The sequence below is a fragment of the Pseudophryne corroboree genome, chromosome 2 (genome assembly GCF_028390025.1).
Source record: "Pseudophryne corroboree isolate aPseCor3 chromosome 2, aPseCor3.hap2, whole genome shotgun sequence".
In the NCBI taxonomy this organism is placed as follows: Eukaryota; Metazoa; Chordata; class Amphibia; order Anura; family Myobatrachidae; genus Pseudophryne; species Pseudophryne corroboree.
In genome coordinates this window covers 786,941,501-786,963,561 of record NC_086445.1, presented here as the reverse complement: position 1 = coordinate 786,963,561, position 22,061 = coordinate 786,941,501, and the positions used below count along the sequence as shown (strand labels likewise).

General features: G+C 45.9%; 1 protein-coding gene across 1 annotated transcript in view; it reads right to left on the bottom strand.

Annotated features, from left to right (window-relative positions):
* Window positions 1-22,061, bottom strand: part of CLCN4 (chloride voltage-gated channel 4) — a 186,897-nt gene that overhangs the window by 61,926 nt on the left and 102,910 nt on the right. The window contains exons 7-10 of the mRNA XM_063955548.1: window positions 18,025-18,147; window positions 11,253-11,459; window positions 11,096-11,176; window positions 5,096-5,641 (exon numbers count right to left, since the gene is read on the bottom strand). Coding sequence (XP_063811618.1) covers window positions 5,096-5,641; window positions 11,096-11,176; window positions 11,253-11,459; window positions 18,025-18,147 — 957 coding nt within the window. The remainder of the gene's footprint in view (window positions 1-5,095; window positions 5,642-11,095; window positions 11,177-11,252; window positions 11,460-18,024; window positions 18,148-22,061) is intronic.

Below are 22,061 nucleotides of genomic sequence, written 5' to 3'. Positions count from 1 at the left end.
GCTCCCCAGCCTCGCAGGCTGGCATCCGTGGTCACCAGGACCCAGTCCTGAATGCCGAATCTGCGGCCCTCTAGAAGATGAGTACTCTGCAACCAACACAGGAGGGACACCCTTGTTCTTGGTGACAGGGTTATCCGCTGATGCATCTGAAGATGCGACCCGGATTATTTGTCCAGCAGGTCCCACTGGAAAGTTCTTGCGTGGAATCTGCCGAATGGGATTGCTTCGTAGGAAGCCACCATTTTACTCAGAACCCTTGTGCATTGATGCACTGAGACTTGGCTCGGTTTTAGGAGGTTCCTGACTAGCTCGGATAACTCCCTGGCTTTCTCCTCCGGGAGAAACACCTTTTTCTGGACTGTGTCCAGGATCATCCCTAGGAACAGAAGACGAGTCGTCGGAACCAGCTGCGATTTTGGAATATTGAGAATCCAATCGTGCTGCCGCAACACTACCTGAGATAGTGCTACACCGACCTCCAACTGTTCCCTGGATCTTACCCTGATCAGGGAATCGTCCAAGTAAGGGATAACTAAAATTCCCTTCCTTCGAAGGAATATCATCATTTCGGCCATTACCTTGGTAAAGACCCGGGGTGCCGTGGACCATCCATACGGCAGCGTCTGAACTGATAGTGACAGTTCTGTACCATAAACCTGAGGTACCCTTGGTGAGAAGGGTAAATTTGGACAAGAAGGTAAGCATCCTCGATGTCCCGAGACATCATGTAGTCCCCTTCTTCCAGGTTCGCAATCACTGCTCTGAGTGACTCAATCTTGAATTTTAACCTCTGTATGTAAGTGTTCAAAGATTTTAGATTTAGAATCGGTCTCACCGAGCCGTCCGGCTTCGGTACCACAACAGTGTGGAATAATACCCCGTTCCCTGTTGCAGGAGGGGTACCTTGATTATCACCTGCTGGGAATACAGCTTGTGAATGGCTTCCAAAACTGTCTCCCTGTCAGAAGGAGACATCGGTAAAGCCGACTTTAGGAAACGGCGAGGGGGAGACGTCTCGAATTCCAATTTGTACCCCTGAGATATCACCTGAAGGATCCAGGGGTCTACTTGCGAGTGAGCCCACTGCGCGCTGAAATTCATTGAGACGGGCCCCCCACCGTGCCTGATTCTGCTTGTAAAGCCCCAGCGTCATACAGAGGGCTTGGCAGAGGCGGGAGAGGGTTTCTGTTCCTGGGAACTGGCTGATTTCTGCAGCCTTTTTCCTCTCCCTCTGTCACGGGGCAGAAATGAGGAACCTTTTGCCCGCTTGTCCACGAAAAGACTGCGCCTGATAATACGGCGTCTTCTCATGTTGCTTCCAAATGCCGTTTGAAATCCGCATCACCTGACCACTGTCGTGTCCATAACCCTCTACTGGTAGAAATGGACAACGCATTTAGACTTGATGCCAGTCGGCAAATATTCCGCTGTGCATCACGCATATATAGAAATGCATCTTTTAAATGCTCTATAGGCAAAAATATACTGTCCCTATCTAGGGTATCAATATTTTCAGTCAGGGAATCCGACCACGTCAACCCAGCACTGCACATCCAGGCTGAGGCGATTGCTGGTCGCAGTATAACACCAGTATGTGTGTAAATACATTTTAGGATACCCTCCTGCTTTCTATCAGCAGGATCCTTAAGGGCGGCCATCTCAGGAGAGGGTAGAGCCCTTACAAGCGTGTCAGCGCTTTATCCACCCTAGGGGGTGTTTCCCAACGCACCCTAACCTCTGGCGGGAAAGGATATAATGCCAATAACATTTTAGAAATTATCAGTTGTTATCGGGGGAAACCCACGCATCATCACACACCTCATTTAATTTCTCAGATTCAGGAAAACTACAGGTAGTTTTTCCTCACCGAACATAATACCCCTTTTTGGTGGTACTCGTATTATCAGAAATGTGTAAAACATTTTTCATTGCCTCCATCATGTAACGTGTGGCCCTACTGGAAGTCACATTTGTCTCTTCACCGTCGACACTGGAGTCAGTATCCGTGTCGGCGTCTATATCTGCCATCTGAGGTAACGGGCGCTTTAGAGCCCCTGACGGCCTATGAGACGTCTGGACAGGCACAAGCTGAGTAGCCGGCTGTCTCATGTCAACCACTGTCTTTTATACAGAGCTGACACTGTCACGTAATTCCTTCCAACAGTTCATCCACTCAGGTGTCGACCCCCTAGGGGGTGACATCACTATTACAGGCAATCTGCTCCGTCTCCACATAATTTTTCTCCTCATACATGTCGACACAAACGTACCGACATACAGCACACACACAGGGAATGCTCTGATAGAGGACAGGACCCCACTAGCCCTTTGGGGAGACAGAGGGAGAGTTTGCCAGCACACACCAGAGTGCTATATATATACAGGGATAACCTTATATAAGTGTTTTTCCCCTTATAGCTGCTGTATCTTTAATACTGCGCGTAATTAGTGCCCCCCCTCTCTTTTTTAACCCTTTCTGTAGTGTAGTGACTGCAGGGGAGAGCCAGGGAGCTTCCCTCCAACGGAGCTGTGAGGGAAAATGGCGCCAGTGTGCTGAGGAGATAGGCTCCGCCCCCTTATCGGCGGCCTTATCTCCCGTTTTTCTATGTATTCTGGCAGGGGTTAAATGCATCCATATAGCCCAGGAGCTATATGTGATGCATTTTTTGCCATCCAAGGTGTTTTTATTGCGTCTCAGGGCGCCCCCCCCCCCCCCCAGCGCCCTGCACCCTCAGTGACCGGAGTGTGAAGTGTGCTGAGAGCAATGGCGCACAGCTGCAGTGCTGTGCGCTACCTTGTTGAAGACAGGACGTCTTCTGCCGCCGATTTTCCGGACCTCTTCTGTCTTCTGGCTCTGTAAGGGGGCCGGTGGCGCGGCTCTGGGACCCATCCATGGCTGGGCCTGTGATCGTCCCTCTGGAGCTAATGTCCAGTAGCCTAAGAAGCCCAATCCACTCTGCACGCAGGTGAGTTCGCTTCTTCTCCCCTTAGTCCCTCGATGCAGTGAGCCTGTTGCCAGCAGGTCTCACTGAAAATAAAAAACCTAAAACTAAACTTTTCACTAAGCAGCTCAGGAGAGCCACCTAGTGTGCACCCTTCTCGTTCGGGCACAAAATCTCAACTGAGGCTTGGAGGAGGGTCATAGGGGGAGGAGCCAGTGCACACCAGGTAGTTCTAAAGCTTTACTTTTGTGCCCAGTCTCCTGCGGAGCCGCTGTTCCCCATGGTCCTTACGGAGTCCCCAGCATCCACTTAGGACGTTAGAGAAATATATATATATATTGTATTTATAAACTGTATAAATGGTGAGTTCAGATGCCATCCCATCAGTGTCCATTAGGAAACCATAGAGTGGACGTATTAAATCCTGTTATGGGGGAGAAGGGGTAATAGCACACGTTTTGTGCACCGATACCGCTTCTCCCAAATGTATGAATGCAGGGATGTGTATTAAATGACAGGGGCTGCTATTTACAAGATACCACATCGATATGCTGACCAACGTTCAGACACCTGCAGCTGATAGCTGCCGGTGTCGGAATGCATGGAAGATCTCCGGGATGCATGGGAGATCTCGCAATAATAGAGAGATCTTGCTCATGCCCATTGAAGCCGACCGAGGGGAGAGACACAGTACATCAGTACCTCCCTCCATCTCCTCTGGCCCCCGTGCTATGATGCCTTGGTTGGTGACTGCAACATCACTGCCAAAATGTTGGTCAATGCAAAGATGGAGGTGCACTTCAGGGGAAGCAACGGATACTGCTCCTTTGCTGGGAAGGTGTATGGCGGGGAAGGGGGGGGGGATTTATGATGTTAAAAATGGTTTTCCCCCTGGGGGTGGCATGTTTTATAAGTATATAGGGCCTGATTCAAACCTGATCGCAGCAGCAAAAGCTTTCTCTAATGGGTAAAACCATGTGCACTGCAGGTGGGACAGATATAACACGTGCAGAGAGAGTTAGATTTGGGTGGGTTATTTTGTTTCTGTGCTGGGTAAATACTGGCTGCTTTATTTTTACACTGCAAGTTTGCATACACCACACCCAAATCTAACTCTCTCTGCACATGTTACATCTGCCCCACCTGCACTGCACATGGGCCCTCATTCCGAGTTGTTCGCTCGGTATTTTTCATCGCATCGCAGTGAAAATCCGCTTAGTACGCATGCGCAATGTTCGCACTGCGACTGCGCCAAGTAACTTTACTATGAAGAAAGTAATTTTACTCACGGCTTTTTCTTCGCTCCGGCGATCGTAATGTGATTGACAGGAAATGGGTGTTACTGGGCGGAAACACGGCGTTTCAGGGGCGTGTGGCTGAAAACGCTACCGTTTCCGGAAAAAACGCAGGAGTGGCCGGGGAAACGGTGGGAGTGCCTGGGCGAACGCTGGGTGTGTTTGTGACGTCAACCAGGAACGACAAGCACTGAACTGATCGCACAGGCAGAGTAAGTCTGGAGCTACTCTGAAACTGCTAAGTAGTTAGTAATCGCAATATTGCGAATACATCGGTCGCAATTTTAAGAAGCTAAGATTCACTCCCAGTAGGCGGCGGCTTAGCGTGTGTAACTCTGCTAAATTCGCCTTGCGACCGATCAACTCGGAATGAGGGCCATGGTTTTGCCCATTAGAGATTTTTTTTGCTGCTGCGATCAGGTCTGAATTAGGCCCATAGTGACACATAAGTATAATAATAATACTGGGGAGCCTATAGGCACTGGTGAATGGGGGGGGGGGGTTGATCCACTGGGGATCTATCACCACTAGGGGGTGTGGAGTATTGTCCCTGGTTATCTGTTGCTGCCTGGGAATTTATTTACACTGTAGGGGGGGGGGGGGGGGGGGCAGGATGTAATTTTGCAATGGGGGCCTATGCTCAAAAATAATTTCATAGCTGATATTTTAAAACTATGTTGTACTTATAACCCATTATTCAATACAAAAGATCATACATATTACATTTCTTGACTGTAGAAGAGAGAAATGGGTATAGTGAAAATAACCATATTCACTGAAAGGAAACCATAAGCTAAAGCATTACTGTAAATGTAATTCATCTAAAAACATCATTATAACATTAGCCAACAGACTTACCTTCATACCAAATGTAAATATAGTAATAATTATTTTAAAAACAAGAGCTAATGCCAATTGCCACATGGCTGTATAGACTCCTGGGCCTGCCGGCCGATCAGGAATGTCGTCCACAGGTCTGGTCATGTTGCTATCATTGATGTAATCACAGAGCTGAGAAGACTCCAGAGCTCCACAGTCGTTGAAAAGCTCTGAGATAAGCTCACTTGTGCTCCTTCGCGTGTACGGGTTTGGATAAGCTATAATGGCTGTGATGGCTGTGATGGCAATGACTTCCAGTACTGGGTACTTGCCAAGGCTGGTGGTCTTACGCCTGCGGCACCAAGCAATGTTGCATCGGATGAAGAGGGTTCCCCAAAGCCCTCCAAAGACACCAAGGAGGATGAATGGAAATAGTTCAGCCATGTACCAAGGAGTGTGATACTCTACATAAAACAGAACCAGACGACTGTTTCCAAACGGGTTAATAGATCTCAGAGTAAAGGCAGCAACAAGGGCAGCAAAAAATGAACGCCACAGGGTTTTGAGAGGAAAATAGTAACTGACCTACAAAACAAACACATAATAGTAAGTGACAATGAGAAAACATGTTTCTCGATATACTGTATGAGAAATTAGTTGTGGATTTACTCAAGTTCACAGGCAGACAGATTTTATAGCTCTGGATTAAAATGCAAATCACTATAAAAGTGAAGTAAAACATAGAGGAAAATAAGTATGTCACTCTGCTTCTATTTGACTCTAGTTCATTTTAGGACCCGTGAACAAAGTGAACAGTTGAAAGTGCTGTGATACCAATGATACCAAACTCCATAATAATTCAAAGGATACCAAAAAATCCATAAGGCATATAATATAATTCACCATAAGAGAACAAGATAAATCCATATGCCTCCATCAAGTGGTTAGGTGCAACATGTTATAAATATACTGACACATTAAAAAAGTTGATTGTTACTTCTATAATAACCACTGGGCAGTTCCCCTGAAAGGCAGCGGGAAGCTGCAGACCTGAGTCATAATGTTCCAAAGCATCATCGCCTAATGGAAAGACCAGAAAAGGTGCCAAGAGGTGCCAGGTTCATGGCAATTTAAAATATGCAGGTGATATTATAGGGAACACAACATTTAATGAAGATGAAGTGTCAGCCCTCTAGTCTCTCCTTGCCATTAGTTAATAGGAGGGAATGGATGGTTAAGTAATTTGTTAACACAGTAAAGTGGATCTTTATATTCAATTATATATACAGTATATTCAATGCATATCATAATATCATACTTTGGCTTTGAATCTGGATTTTGATTGCATGTTCTTGTATTGTTATTCTGTTAATGAAATAAGATAATTAAAACTGAAAAAAATATATAGCTGCACTAGTATAAAATTGAATATTATATCATTTTATATAAATATGCTGTTCCAAAAAAAAAGTTTCTAAGACAGAAGTTCCCAAACTTGGTCATCAGGGCACCTTAACAGTCCAGGTTTTAAGGATAGCCATGCATGAGCTCAGGTGACTTATTACCTTATTCAGCTTCATTTGCAGTTTTGCATTTTTAGCAAAACTGCAACTGGCTGCAATCGCATACTGGGGGCCTCCTAGCTCAGGTCAAGGCTGCCCGGCATGCAAATACCCTGCAGCAATGTGATAGCAAAGTAATTGCGGCCACCCCGAACCTGCCCCCATTTCCGATTACACGCCCGCCCTACGCCGAGTTGACGCCCCCCATAATGCCACGTCTCTACCCGTTCTGCCCTGCAAACGTGTCTGCCTGTCAATCAGGCAGAGACGTTCGCATAGTAAGATGCGAACGCATCTCTCCGACCTGTGTACGCGCAGTACGGGTCCCGCGTGTGCACACTATTGCAGTACACAGGGATATGCGATCACATCACAGCAGCATCTGCTGCTGAATAGGGTCCTTAATTAGTACCTCAGTTAATTTGGTTTAACCATCTGTGCTCAGCCATGGATATACATAAAATCTGGATGTGAGGAAATGAGAAAACTGTGACAGTTAATAAAGGGGGTAATTCAGATCTGATCGCTGGGCTGTTAATTTTGCTGTCCTGCGATCAGATAGTCGCCACCTCCGGGAAGGAGGGGGGGTGTAAATTTGCTGTGCAAGTGTGCAATCGCATGTGTATTCCGAGCTGTGAAAATCCACTGTGTGCAGTCTGTGCGCAGCCCAGGACTTACTCCTCCAGTGCGATGAGAAGAGGCTGATTGGGCCGAAGCTGACATCACACACCCTCCCTGAAAACGCTTGGACACGCCTGCATTTTTCCAGACACTCCCTGTAAATGCTCAGTTGCCACCCACAAACGGCCTCTTCCTGTCAATCAGCTTGAAAACACCTGTGCGTTCGGATTTTTCGCACAATCCCGTCGCTGACCGGCGATGCCCGTTGTTGTTGTCCGAAGTGCGTGCACATTGCAGTGAATACGCATGAGCAGTTAGGAGTAGATCGCCTGCTGTGCGAAAACGCACAGCAGCGACCAGATCTGAATGACCCCCAAATTAATGTCAAAACCAAGTGGAAAATTAGTTTTTTATCCCCATGTCCCCATACCATGTTGCTGCTCACCCCATACTGTATTTAAACCAGCCTTAATATTGGTAATATATGCAATTGTGTTATTATGTTATCTGTTACACTATATGTGGGGTATTCCTGTTAGCATTAGAGATTTCCTTTGTTTACTTAAACCACAATGGACACTCAAAAGTAGAGTCATTTAAGGTACCATTGTGGCTTTTGTTTACTAACTATTGACCAACAGTGACCTAATCCAGACAACCTGGAGTCGGTCCCAGCAGAGATGTCGCCTGAGAGATGACACTTAGGGGAGGTAGTAGGGGCGGGATATTCCAAAGACCTCTCCAACTGAACCTTTTGCAACTCCCCTGGGCAGGGCATTCCCATGGGGGGGATAAGGAGTGTGATAAAGGTGGGCTTTTGTAACGGCTGGAGAGATCCGTCACTGACCCTAAGCTTAGACGCGATGCTCTGCCAAGGATTTGTTATGGGAACTGTCTTGTGGGAATTGTAACAGTGACGAGTGCTGAGCTGTTATCACTCATTCTATTCAATAAGCCACCATTGGTTTTCACCTACAGCCGTGCCTGAGTGATCTGTAACACCGTCTCTGCACATTTGGGGACCTTAAGGACAGAGTTTGGGAACCACGGTTCTAAGACAAATGGGTAGATTTACCAAAGCTTCTAAAAATGAAAAGTAGTGGTGTTGCCCTCTCAATTTCTATGCAATATAGAAATGATTGTTAGAATCTGATTGGTTGCTATGGTAAACACCACCACGTTTCATTTTCAGAAGCTTTACTAAATCTATCCTATAGTAAAGATTAATTGGTGATAAATTACTAGTACAGGTTGAGTATCCCTTATCCAAAATGCTTGGGACCGGAGGTATTTTGGATATCAGATTTTTCCGTATTTTGGAATAATTGCATGCCATAATGAGATCTTATGATGATGGGACCTAAATCTAAGCACAGAATGCATTTATGTTACATATACACCCTAAACACACAGCCTGAAGGTAATTTTAGCCAATATTTTTTATAACTTTGTGCATTAAACAAAGTGTGTCTACATTAACACATTTCATTTATGTTTCATATACACCTTATACACACAGCCTGAAGGTCATTTAATACAATATTATTAATACATTTGTGTATTAAACAAAGTTTGTGTACATTGAGCCATCAAAAAACAAAGGTTTCACTATCTCACTCTCACTCAAAAAAGTCCGTATTTCGGAATATTCCGTATTTCGGAATATTTGGATATGGGATACTCAACCTGTATTATCACCTATATTTTAATGCATAAGGGCAAATTTAACAGTTAGTGATATTCTTGTTATCATTCATTATTAAGCTTAAATGGTGCTCCAACCAATTAGCTCCTACCTGTCATGAGTTTGAAAAAAAAAAAAGACAGGAGCTGATTGGTTGGATCAGCATTTACGATAAGCATAGGCGTGCGCAGGGGGGGTGCCTGGTGCGCACAGGCACCCCCTAATGTCTGGCACCCCCCTTACACACACCTGTAACTGAGTCACTGCCAAGCTTCCAGTTCTATTCCCGACAGTGTATGCCCACCCACCCTCGCACGCCAGCACAGACTGCCTGCTCTTTATGGCCGTCCGCCTGCTCGCTATGCCCACCCACCCTTGTTCTCTACACCTGCCCACCCCCGCTCTCTACACCCGCGCCAGCCCTCCACCCGGCGCTTCCCTCTCTTCACCTGCCCGCTACGCCCCGTCAGCAGGCTTGGCGATAGGGGAAGAGACACACCGCTGCAGGGGCAGTAGAGGGTGCATTTGTCAGCTGCACCCGCTACTGGAACCCACATGTAAACAGGACTGCAGGGAAGGAGGGGGTGAAGGAGAAAGGACGACAGTAGTTGTCTATGCATGGAGTGGCAGATGTCGAGGAGCGCTCAGCTGCGAACACACCCACAATGAGTAAAGTATAATGTATAGTATATAATGTATTTGGAGAGGCACTATGTGTCACATAATGAGTGGGGGGGGCGGGTCACTGTGTGGCATATGTGTTTAGGGTGCACTATGTATTATATAATGTGTTTGGGGGGTACTATGGGGTCTATTAAGGGTAGGGCATAATGTGGCGTAATGTAAATTTTGGCTCATACTGTGTGGCGTAATGTTAATTTTATCTCTTACTCTGTGGCATAATGTGAATTTCAGCTCATACTGTGTGGCGTAATGTGACTTTTGGCTTATATCATGTGGCGTAATGTGAATTTCGTCTCATACTGTGTGGCATAATGTGAATTTTGCACCAAGGCCCACCACTCTCTAGTTCTACCACTAGGTCAGAAATAGGTTGGGGAAGTGTAAGCAGCGATAGGGTGCAGCGGCAGCTAGGACTCAGGATTATGCCGTAGCGGAGAGTCAGTAGTGGCTACTGGTCGCACCATTATGTTTCATTTTATTTCTCTGGGGTGTATTGTATCTACTTGTAGTATTAGGAACTAGGGATAAATTAGATTATGCCATTTGATTACTGAGAAAATGTAAAATAGTGTTAGACATGTCCCTGGGCGGTGCTAGACATGCCCAAAAGGCGGTGCTAGACACGCCCCTCCAGCAGTGCACCCCCTAATAAAATTAGCTGCGCACGCCTATGACGATAAGTATTGAGTGATAACAAGAATATCACTTGTTGTTAAATCTGTCCTTTGGTCTGGAGCCACTATGGGGGTCATTCCGAGTTGATCGCTAGCTAGCATTTTTTAGCAGCCGTGCAAACGCTATGCCGCCGCCCACTGGGAGTGTATTTTAGCTTAGCAGAAGTGCGAACGAATGTATCGCAGAGCGGCTACAAAGTTTTTTTGTGCAGTTTCAGAGTAGCTCAAAACCTACTCAGCGCTTTCGATCACTTCAGACTGTTTAGTTCCTGTTTTGACTTCACAAACATGCCCAGCGTTCGCCCAGCCACGCCTGCGTTTCTCCTGGCACGCCTGCATTTTTCCAAACACTCCCTGAAAACGGTTAGTTGACACCCAGAAATGCCCCCTTCCTGTCAATCACACTGCGGCCACCAGTGCGACTGAAATTCTTCGCTAGACCCTGTAAAAAACGACATCATTCGTTGTGCCCGTACGAAGCACGTGCGCATTGCGCCACATACGCATGCGCAGAACTGAATTTTTTTTAGCCTGATCGCTGCGCTGCGAACAAATGCAGCTAGCGATCAACTCAGAATGACCCCCTATGTGCAGTAGTATCATTCATTAACTAGCAGGAGATAATCCATGAAAATATATATTTTGTTAGATAAAACAAAAATTCTAAGTTTATTAAGAATTACATTTTGCAGTTTGATGCTTTAACTAATTACTGCTGTCATTTTAAAATGGTCAGTGACAAGCACAACACAATGGTTTGGAAACCTGAAATGAGTCATATTAAAGGAGAGTAACTGAAAAGAATAAACTGTACCTCTTCCAGGCTGAAAAGTACACCGCCAATAGGAGCGCCAAAAGCAACAGAGACCCCTACAGCAGCTGCAGCTGATAGCACCTGTAAAACAAATACTGCAGGTAAGGAAAATTTATATACAGGAAAATAAATTCAATACTTCTGAAATGTAACTTACTTCCCTCCTCTTTCCTTCATTCTTGCTGTACTTGGAGAACAGGCTGCTGAATAAATTGCCGCAGCAACATGCGACGTGCACCGAGGGACCCTCTTTGCCGAGACTCAGGCCTGAAGACACCACGAGCACCAATGTCACTGTTTTTATTAACAGTGTCCATTTTCCTAGGTAACCTCTGATTATGAAACCACTGAGGATGGTTTTTATCTGGAAAAAAACAGACTGATTAGAAACGGCTGCAGATTTATTTTGCTGAATACTGTATGCACAAAAATATTTTTAAAAAGGCGAAGTTCACATTAACTGCAAATAACTAATGTAAACACTAGTGGGCTTTTCAATTAGCCATTTTAATACTCAGAGCTATTCAATTTTAAGCCCTTTTCCTCTCGATGTAAACCCAGGGTTTATGGAAATTAACCCATTGATTCAGTTTTTTTTCTGGTGGCCCTGGTAAGGGCAAAAAGTCCTACTAACCACAAATTTCTGTTCGCGCTTCAGGAGGGTGTGAACAGAAATCTGAGCCTGCTGGCTGCAATTCAATAGCCCCATGCACTTCAAGAAGCCTGCAGTAAGCCCAGCGGCTAATTGAATATGCATCCTAGATTTAATCATCGTACGTAATAGATCCGACTGGATCCCTCTCAGAGGAAATCATGAAAAGAAGCCCATCGGTTTCTATTGGGCAACGTCACGCAAAGATGTCATTACTCCAGCTTGGTACATATGGAAATTTAGTAAAAACAACAAAAAATTGGGTTTTCGGGGTCATTACCGCATTTTAGGCTTTAGTACATCCCGGCCAGTGTATGGCCACGATATTTGATCAGTGTGAGGCTGTCAGATAAAATGTCCGCCAATCTGACAGACATTGTATCTTACCGTGTATGCCCAGCATTAGTAATGAATACACCTTTGCACCAACTAGGAGATATGGAAAACATGAACTGTTATGGGCCCTTGTGGACCGAACTTGGCCACCCCTTGCTTAAGTCACAAATATGAATTATTATACTGTAACTTACAAGTAACCAGCTATACTATATAGTGGATGGTAAATATGTTTGATTTTTTTGGGAATCAATTATTTAGATTTCTCTGACGTCCTAGTGGATGCTGGGGACTCCGTCAGGACCATGGGGATTAGCGGCTCCGCAGGAGACAGGGCACAAAAGTAAAAGCTTTAGGATCAGGTGGTGTGCACTGGCTCCTCCCCCTATGACCCTCCTCCAAGCCTCAGTTAGATTTTTGTGCCCGGCCGAGAAGGGTGCAATCTAGGTGGCTCTCCTAAAGAGCTGCTTAGAGTAAAAGTTTTGTTAGGTTTTTTATTTTCAGTGAGTCCTGCTGGCAACAGGCTCACTGCATCGAGGGACTTAGGGGAGAGAAGTGAACTCACCTGCGTGCAGGATGGATTGGCTTCTTAGGCTACTGGACACCATTAGCTCCAGAGGGAGTCGGAACACAGGTCTCACCCTGGGGTTCGTCCCGGAGCCGCGCCGCCGACCCCCTTGCAGATGCCGAAAAGTGAAGAGGTCCAGAAACCGGCGGCAGAAGACTTTTCAGTCTTCATAAGGTAGCGCACAGCACTGCAGCTGTGCGCCATTGTTGTCAGCACACTTCATAGCAGCGGTCACTGAGGGTGCAGGGCGCTGGGGGGGGCGCCCTGGGCAGCAATGATAGTACCTTATTCTGGCTAAAAATACATCACATATAGCCCCTGGGGGCTATATGGATGTATTTAACCCCTGCCAGGTCTCAGAAAAACGGGAGAAGAAGCCCGCCGAAAAGGGGGCGGGGCCTATTCTCCTCAGCACACAGCGCCATTTTCCCTCACAGAAATGCTGGTGGGAAGGCTCCCAGGCTCTCCCCTGCACTGCACTACAGAAACAGGGTTAAAACAGAGAGGGGGGGCACTTATTTGGCGATATGACTATATATATTAAAATGCTATAAGGGAAAAACACTTATATAAAGGTTGTCCCTGTATAATTATAGCGTTTTTGGTGTGTGCTGGCAAACTCTCCCTCTGTCTCCCCAAAGGGCTAGTGGGGTCCTGTCCTCTATCAGAGCATTCCCTGTGTGTGTGCTGTGTGTCGGTACGTGTGTGTCGACATGTATGAGGACGATGTTGGTGAGGAGGCGGAGCAATTGCCTGTAATGGTGATGTCACTCTCTAGGGAGTCGACACCGGAATGGATGGCTTATTTAAGGAATTACGTGATAATGTCAACACGCTGCAAGGTCGGTTGACGACATGAGACGGCCGGCAAACCAATTAGTACCTGTCCAGGCGTCTCAAACACCGTCAGGGGCGTTAAAACGTCCTTTTACCTCAGTCGGTCGACACAGACACAGACACGGACACTGACTCCAGTGTCGACGGTGAAGAAACAAACGTATTTTCCTTTAGGGCCACACGTTACTTGTTAAGGGCAATGAAGGAGGTGTTACATATTTCTGATACTACAAGTACCACAAAAAAGGGTATTATGTGGAGTGTGAAAAAACTACCTGTAGTTTTTCCTGAATCAGATAAATTAAATGAAGTGTGTGATGATGCGTGGGTTTCCCCCGATAGAAAATTATTGGCGGTATACCCTTTCCCGCCAGAAGTTAGGGCGCGTTGGGAAACACCCCTTAGGGTGGATAAGGCGCTCACACGCTTATCAGAACAAGTGGCGGTACCGTCTCCAGATAGGGCCGCCCTCAAGGAGCCAGCTGATAGGAGGCTGGAAAATATCCTAAAAAGTATATACACACATACTGGTGTTATACTGCGACCAGCGATCGCCTCAGCCTGGATGTGCAGCGCTGGGGTGGCTTGGTCGGATTCCCTGACTGAAAATATTGATACCCTTGACAGGGACAGTATTTTATTGACTATAGAGCATTTAAAGGATGCATTTCTATATATGCGAGATGCACAGAGGGATATTTGCACTCTGGCATCAAGAGTAAGTGCGATGTCCATATCTGCCAGAAGTTGTTTATGGACACGACAGTGGTCAGGTGATGCAGATTCCAAACGGCACATGGAAGTATTGCCGTATAAAGGAGAAAAAGACAACGTCTTTTCAGCCTCAGTCCTTTCGTCCCCATAAGGGCAAGCGGGCAAAAGGCCAGTCATATCTGCCATGGGATAGAGGAAAGGGAAGAAGACTGCAGCAGGCAGCCCATTCCCAGAAACAGAAGCCCTCCACCGCTTCTGCCAAGTCCTCAGCATGACGCTGGGGCCGTACAAGCGGACTCAGGTGCGGTGGGGGGGGTCGTCTCAAGAGTTTCAGCACGCAGTGGGCTCACTCGCAAGTGGACCCCTGGATCCTACAAGTAGTATCCCAGGGGTACAGATTGGAAATTCGAGACGTCTCCCCCTCGCAGGTTCCTGAAGTCAGCTTTACCAACGTCTCCCTCCGACAGGGAGGCAGTAGTGGAAACAATTCACAAGCTGTATTCCCAGCAGGTGATAATCAAAGTACCCCTCCTACAACAAGGAAAGGGGTATTATTCCACACTATGTTGTGGTACTGAAGCCAGACGGCTCGGTGAGACCTATTCTAAATCTGAAATAGTTGAACACTTACATACAAAGGTTCAAATCAAGATGGAGTCACTCAGAGCAGTGATAGCGAACCAGGAAGAAGGGGACTATATGGTGTCCCGGGACATCAGGGATGCTTACCTCCATGTCCCAATTTGCCCTTCTCACCAAGGGTACCTCAGGTTCGTGGTACAGAACTGTCACTATCAGTTTCAGACGCTGCCGGTTGGATTGTCCACGGCACCCCGGGTCCTTACCAAGGTAATGGCCGAAATGATGATTCTTCTTCCAAGAAAATGGACGATCTCCTGATAGGGGCAAGGTCCAGAGAACAGTTGGAGGTCGGAGTAGCACTATCTCAAGTAGTTCTACGACAGCACGGGTGGATTCTAAATATTCCAAAACCGCAGCTGTTTCCGACGACACGTCTGCTGTTCCTAGGGATGATTCTGGACACAGTCCAGAAAAAGGTGTTTCTCCCGGAGAAGAAAGCCAGGGAGTTATCCGAGCTAGTCAGGAACCTCCTAAAACCAGGAAAAGTGTCAGTGCATCATTGCACAAGGGTCCTGGGAAAAATGGTGGCTTCTTACGAAGCGATTCCATTCGGTAGATTTCACGCAAGAACTTTTCAGTGGGATCTGCTGGAAAAATGGTCCGGATCGCATCTTCAGATGCATCAGCGGATAACCCTGTCTCCAAGGACAAGGGTGTTTCTTCTGCGGTGGCTGCAGAGTGCTCATCTACTAAAGGGCCGCAGATTCGGCATTCAGGACTGGGTCCTGGTGACCACGGATGCCAGCCTGAGAGGCTGGGGAGCAGTCACACAGGGAAAAAATTTCCAGGGAGTGTGATCAAGTCTGGAGACTTCTCTCCACATAAATATACTGGAGCTAAGGGCAATTTACAATGTTCTAAGCTTAGCAAGACCTCTGCTTCAAGGTCAGCCGGTATTGATCCAGTGGGACAACATCACGGCAGTCGCCCACGTAAACAGACAGGGCGGCACAAGAAGCAGGAGGGCAATGGCAGAAACTGCAAGGATTCTTCGCTGGGCGAAAAATCATGTGATAGCACTGTCAGCAGTGTTCATTCCGGGAGTGGACAACTGGGAAGCAGACTTCCTCAGCAGGCACGACCTCCACCCGGGAGAGTGGGGACTTCATCGGGAAGTATTCCACATGATTGTGAACCGTTGGGAAAGACCAAAGGTGGACATGATGGCGTCCCGCCTGAACAAAAAACTGGACAGGTATTGCGCCAGGTCAAGAGACCCTCAAGCAATATCTGTGGACGTTCTGGTAACACCGTGGGTGTACCAGTCGGTGTATGTGTTCCCTCCTCTGCTTCTCATAACCAAGGTACTGAGAATTATAAGACGTAGAGGAGTAAGAACTATACTCGTGGCTCCGGATTGGCCAAGAAGGACGTGGCACCCGGAACTTCAAGAAATGCTCACAGAGGACTCATGGCCTCTGCCGCTAAGAAGGGACTTGCTTCAGCAAGTACCAGGTCTGTTCCAAGACTTACCGCGGCTGCGTTTGACGGCATGGCGGTGGAACGCCAGATCCTAAGGGAAAAAGGCATTCCGGAAGAGGTCATTCCTACCCTGGTCAAAGCCAGGAAGGAGGTGACCGCAAAACATTATCACCACATGTGGCGAAAATATGTTGCGTGGTGTGAGGCCAGGAAGGCCCCACGAAGAAAATTCAACTCGGTCGATTCCTGCATTTCCTGCAAACAGGAGTGTCTATGGGCCTCAAATTGGGGTCCATTAAGGTTCAAATTTCGGCCCTGTCAATTTTCTTCCAGAAAGAATTGGCTTCAGTTCCTGAAGTCCAGAAGTTTGTCAAGGGAGTATTGCATATACAACCCCCTTTTTGTGCCTCCAGTGGCACTGTGGGATCTCAACATAGTTCTGGGATTCCTCAAATCACATTTTAAACCGCTCAAATCTGTGGATTTGAAATATCTCACATGAAAAGTGACCATGCTGTTGGCCCTGGCCTCGGCCAGGCGAGTGTCAGAATTGGCGGCTTTGTCTCACAAAAGCCATATCTGATTGTCCATTCGGACAGGGCAGAGCTGCGGACTCGTCCCCAGTTTCTTCCTAAGGTGGTGTCAGCGTTTCACCTGAACCAGCTTATTGTGGTACCTGCGGCTACTAGGGACTTGGAGGACTCCAAGTTGCTAGATGTTGTCAGGGCCCTGAAAATATAGGTTTCCAGGACGGCTGGAGTCAGGAAAACTGACTCGCTGTTATCCTGTATGCACCCAACAAACTGGGTGCTCTTGCTTCTAAGCAGACGATTGCTCGTTGGATTTGTAGCACATTTCAACTTGCACATTCTGTGGCAGGCCTGCCACAGCCTAAATCTGTCAAGGCCCATTCCACAAGGAAGGTGGGCTCATCCTGGGCGGCTGCCCGAGGGGTCTCGGCATTACAACTCTGCCGAGCAGCTACGTGGTCGGGGGAGAACACGTTTGTAAAATTCTACAAATTTGATACCCTGGCTAAAGAGGACCTGGAGTTCTCTCATTCGGTGCTGCAGAGTCATCCGCACTCTCCCGCCCGTTTGGGAGCTTTGGTATAATCCCCATGGTCCTGACGGAGTCCCCAGTATCCACTAGGACGTCAGAGAAAATAAGATTTTACTTACCGATAAATCTATTTCTCGTAGTCCGTAGTGGATGCTGGGCGCCCATCCCAAGTGCGGATTGTCTGCAATACTTGTACATAGTTATTGTTACAAAAATCGGGTTATTATTGTTGTGAGCCATCTTTTCAGAGGCTCCGCTGTTATCATGCTGTTAACTGGGTTCAGATCACAGGTTGTACAGTGTGATTGGTGTGGCTGGTATGAGTCTTACCCGGGATTCAAAATCCTTCCTTATTGTGTACGCTCGTCCGGGCACAGTATCCTAACTGAGGCTTGGAGGAGGGTCATAGGGGGAGGAGCCAGTGCACACCACCTGATCCTAAAGCTTTTACTTTTGTGCCCTGTCTCCTGCGGAGCCGCTAATCCCCATGGTCCTGACGGAGTCCCCAGCATCCACTACGGACTACGAGAAATAGATTTATCGGTAAGTAAAATCTTATTTTACCTTGCATGTTGTTCAACAGTGAATTGATTTTATATACTGTACTAAGAGAATCCTGTAAAATTTCCACTACCAGCACAGAAAGAAATAGATCACGGGAAAATTACAGAATGTTGAAAATCATCGAAGTCTTACCTCAGGAATTCCAGAGCCACAAGCATAGGGAGCAAATACTCTAACCAAGGAAACAGCCAGGAAGGAAAATGTCAGAGCCCACATAATGTAAAGGAAGTAATTTAAAATGTATGCGCTGGCACCCTGAAAAACAGTGAAAATGGCAAAACTTTACCTATACTGACAGGAGGAAACTTTTAGTGAGACATTAATTATAATAGTGAAGCATAATGTAATACAAAAATAAGAATTTGCTCCCCCACCGATACCATACCCTCCAACATTTTACACATAAAAATCGGTACAAATTCGAAAAGGGAGTGAGGCCATGGGTTTTCCTATACTTTCAATGGAAGTTTGGAGAGCCAAAAATCGGTACAGACCATAAAAAAAAGGTGTACCTGCCAAAAAGGTACAGTTGGAGGGTAAGCGACACTTACACACAAACACTTCCAGCACCTTCTCATTTTACATATAATACACATCAGTGAGCCCAAATGAGAGCTAACCACCACTGTCTGCTTTGTCTCATGCCGACCCTTCATGCATTACTGCTCACCTCTACCACATCTCCATCCTCCTCACTGTTTTTCTTCCCCTGCTTTCCTTACAACAGCACATGACTGTCTTCATGACTCTTGTCACCCCCTTGTGCCCTACAGTGTCCTTACTAGCCCCTACCTACCACACAAGCTGTCTATGAATTGATCTTAGCACAGACAAAGGACGTTATCCTGGTTATGAAATGGGTGACTAAACAAAAGACAGCAGTGAATGTAGTATTAAAATAAGGGCTCCTATAAGTGCTACCCAGCTCACATAAAGAAGTGCCAAACACATTCTGAAAGAAATAAAAAAGTATTTAAAGTTTTATATGAACATTATAGAAGGGTTCCACCATTCACATAAATTTTTATATACCTGGAACATTAGACATGTACAGTGAAATCTCAGCAGGCATGAGTTTTCAAAGCATTGTGACAGACTATTAAAACGTTTAATGAATACCTCCAGGCTCGGACTGGCCCATAGGGGTACAGGGGAAACCACCGGTGGGCCTTACTGCCTGGGGGCCCACCCTCTCAATTATACATTATGAATGTTACATTATACTGCACAGAACTATGGTGTATTTTCACACAATTCATTTATGTTTCATATACACCTTATACACACAGCCTGAAGGTCATTTAATACAATATCTTTAATAACTTTGTGTATTAAACAAAGTTTGTGTACATTGAGCCATCAAAAAACAAAGTTTTCACTATCTCACTCTCAGTCAAAAAAGTCCGTATTTCGGAATATTCCGTATTTCGGAATATTTGGATATGGGATACTCAACCTGTATTAATCTGGTACATTATCATGCATGCACTAGCTGTATTTACTACATATATTATTTATCAAGGGGCCCAGACCATGCACTAATGGTTAGTCAAGCCTCTAAGAATGGGCCCCTACCACTGCATTCCCCCGGTGGGCCCTTAATGCCGGTGGGCCCTTCATGCCCCAGTCCGACACTGAATACCTCTGTTACTCCCTCTAGGATAGCAAGAGAAACCATATTCTAGGAGGGTATAAATTTGAATAACTTAATCTTCAGGAAATAACATATTACAGATAGAAAAAAGTGCAGGTACAGGAGACTGAAATAACATTATACAGATAGAAAGAGCGCCGGTACAGGAGACTGAAATAACATTATACAGATAGAAAGAGTGCTGGTACAGGAGACTGAAATAACATTATACAGATAGAAAGAGCGCTGGTACAGGAGACTGAAATAACATTATACAGATACAGATAGAAAGAGCGCTGGTACAGGAGACTGAAATAACATTATACAGATAGAAAGAGCGCAGGTACAGGAGACTGAAATAACATTATACAGATAGAAAGAGCGCCGGTACAGGAGACTGAAATAACATTATACAGATAGAAAGAGTGCTGGTACAGGAGACTGAAATAACATTATACAGATAGAAAGAGCGCTGATACAGGAGAATGAAATAACATTATACAGATAGAAAGAGCGCCGGTACAGGAGAATAAAATAACATTATACAGATAGAAAGAGCGCTGGTACAGGAGACTGAAATAACATTATACAGATACAGATAGAAAGAGCGCTGGTACAGGAGACTGAAATAACATTATACAGATAGAAAGAGCGCCGGTACAGATGACTGAAATAACATTATACAGATAGAAAGAGCGCCGGTACAGGAGACTGAAATAACATTATACAGATAGAAAGAGCGCCGGTACAGGAGACTGAAATAACATTATACAGATACAGACAGAAAGTGTGCCGGTACAGGAGACTGAAATAACATTATACAGATAGAAAGAGTGCTGGTACAGGAGACTGAAATAACATTATACAGATAGAAAGAGCGCTGGTACAGTAGACTGAAATAACATTATACAGATACAGACAGAAAGAGTGCCGGTACAGGAGACTGAAATAACATTATACAGATAGAAAGAGCGCCGGTACAATAGACTGAAATAACATTATACAGATAGAAAGAGTGCTGGTACAGGAGACTGAAATAACATTATACAGATAGAAAGAGCGCTGGTACAGTAGACTGAAATAACATTATACAGATACAGACAGAAAGAGTGCCGGTACAGGAGACTGAAATAACATTATACAGATAGAAAGAGCGCTGGTATAGGAGACTGAAATAACATTATACAGATAGAAAGAGCGCTGGTACAGGAGACTGAAATAACATTATACAGATAGAAAGAGCGCTGGTACAGGAGACTGAAATAACATTATACAGATAGAAAGAGCGCTGGTACAGGAGACTGAAATAACATTATACAGATACAGATAGAAAGAGCGCTGGTACAGGAGACTGAAATAACATTATACAGATACAGACAGAAAGAGCGCTGATACAGGAGACTGAAATAACATTATACAGATAGAAAGAGTGCTGGTACAGGAGACTGAAATAACATTATACAGATACAGACAGAAAGAGCGCTAGTACAGGAGACTGAAATAACATTATACGGATAGAAAGAGCGCCAGTACAGGAGACTGAAATAACATTATACAGATACAGATAGAAAGAGCGCTGGTACAGGAGACTGAAATAACATTATACAGATAGAAAGAGCGCCGGTACAGGAGACTGAAATAACATTATACAGATAAAGATAGAAAGAGCGCTGGTACAGGAGACTGAAATAACATTATACAGATACAGATAGAAAGAGCGCTGGTACAGGAGACTGAAATAACAGTTTTCCTGACTCCAGCCGTTCTGGCTACATAAATCTTCAAAGCCCTGACTACATCTAGTAACTTGGAATCCTCCAAGTCACGAGTAGCCGCAGGCACCACAATAGGTTAGTTCAAATGAAAAGATGACACCACTTTTGGCAGAAATTGCGGACGAGTCCGTAATTCTGCCCTGTCCATATGGAAAACCAGATAGGGGCTTTTATGTGACAAAGCCACCAATTCTGACACACGCCTAGCCAAAGCTAAGGCCAACAGCATGACCACCTAAGCCCAAAGTCACTCCCGACTGTAGGAAGTGAAGGAAACGGCCCAGCTGGAATTCCTCTGTAGGGGCATTCCTGGCCTCACACCAAGCAACATATTTTCGCCATATACGGTGATAATGCTTAGCCGTCACGTCCTTCCTAGCCTTTATTAGCGTAGGAATAACCTCATCCGGAATGCCTTTTTCTGTTAGGATCCGGCGTTCAACCACCATGCCGTCAAACGCAGCCGCGGTAAGTCTTGGAACAGACAGGGCCCCTGTTGCAACAGATCCTGTCTGAGAGGCAGAGGCCATGGGTCCTCTGTGAGCATTTCTTGCAGTTCCGGATACCAAGTCCTTCTTGGCCAATCCAGAACAATGAGTATTGTTCTCACTCCTCTTTTTCTTACTATTCTCAGCACCTTGGGTATGAGAGGAAGAGGAGGAAACACATAAACCGACTGGAACACCCACGGTGTCACTAGTGCATCCACAGCTATCGCCTGAGGGTCTCTTGACCTGGCGCAATACATGTGTAGCTTTTTG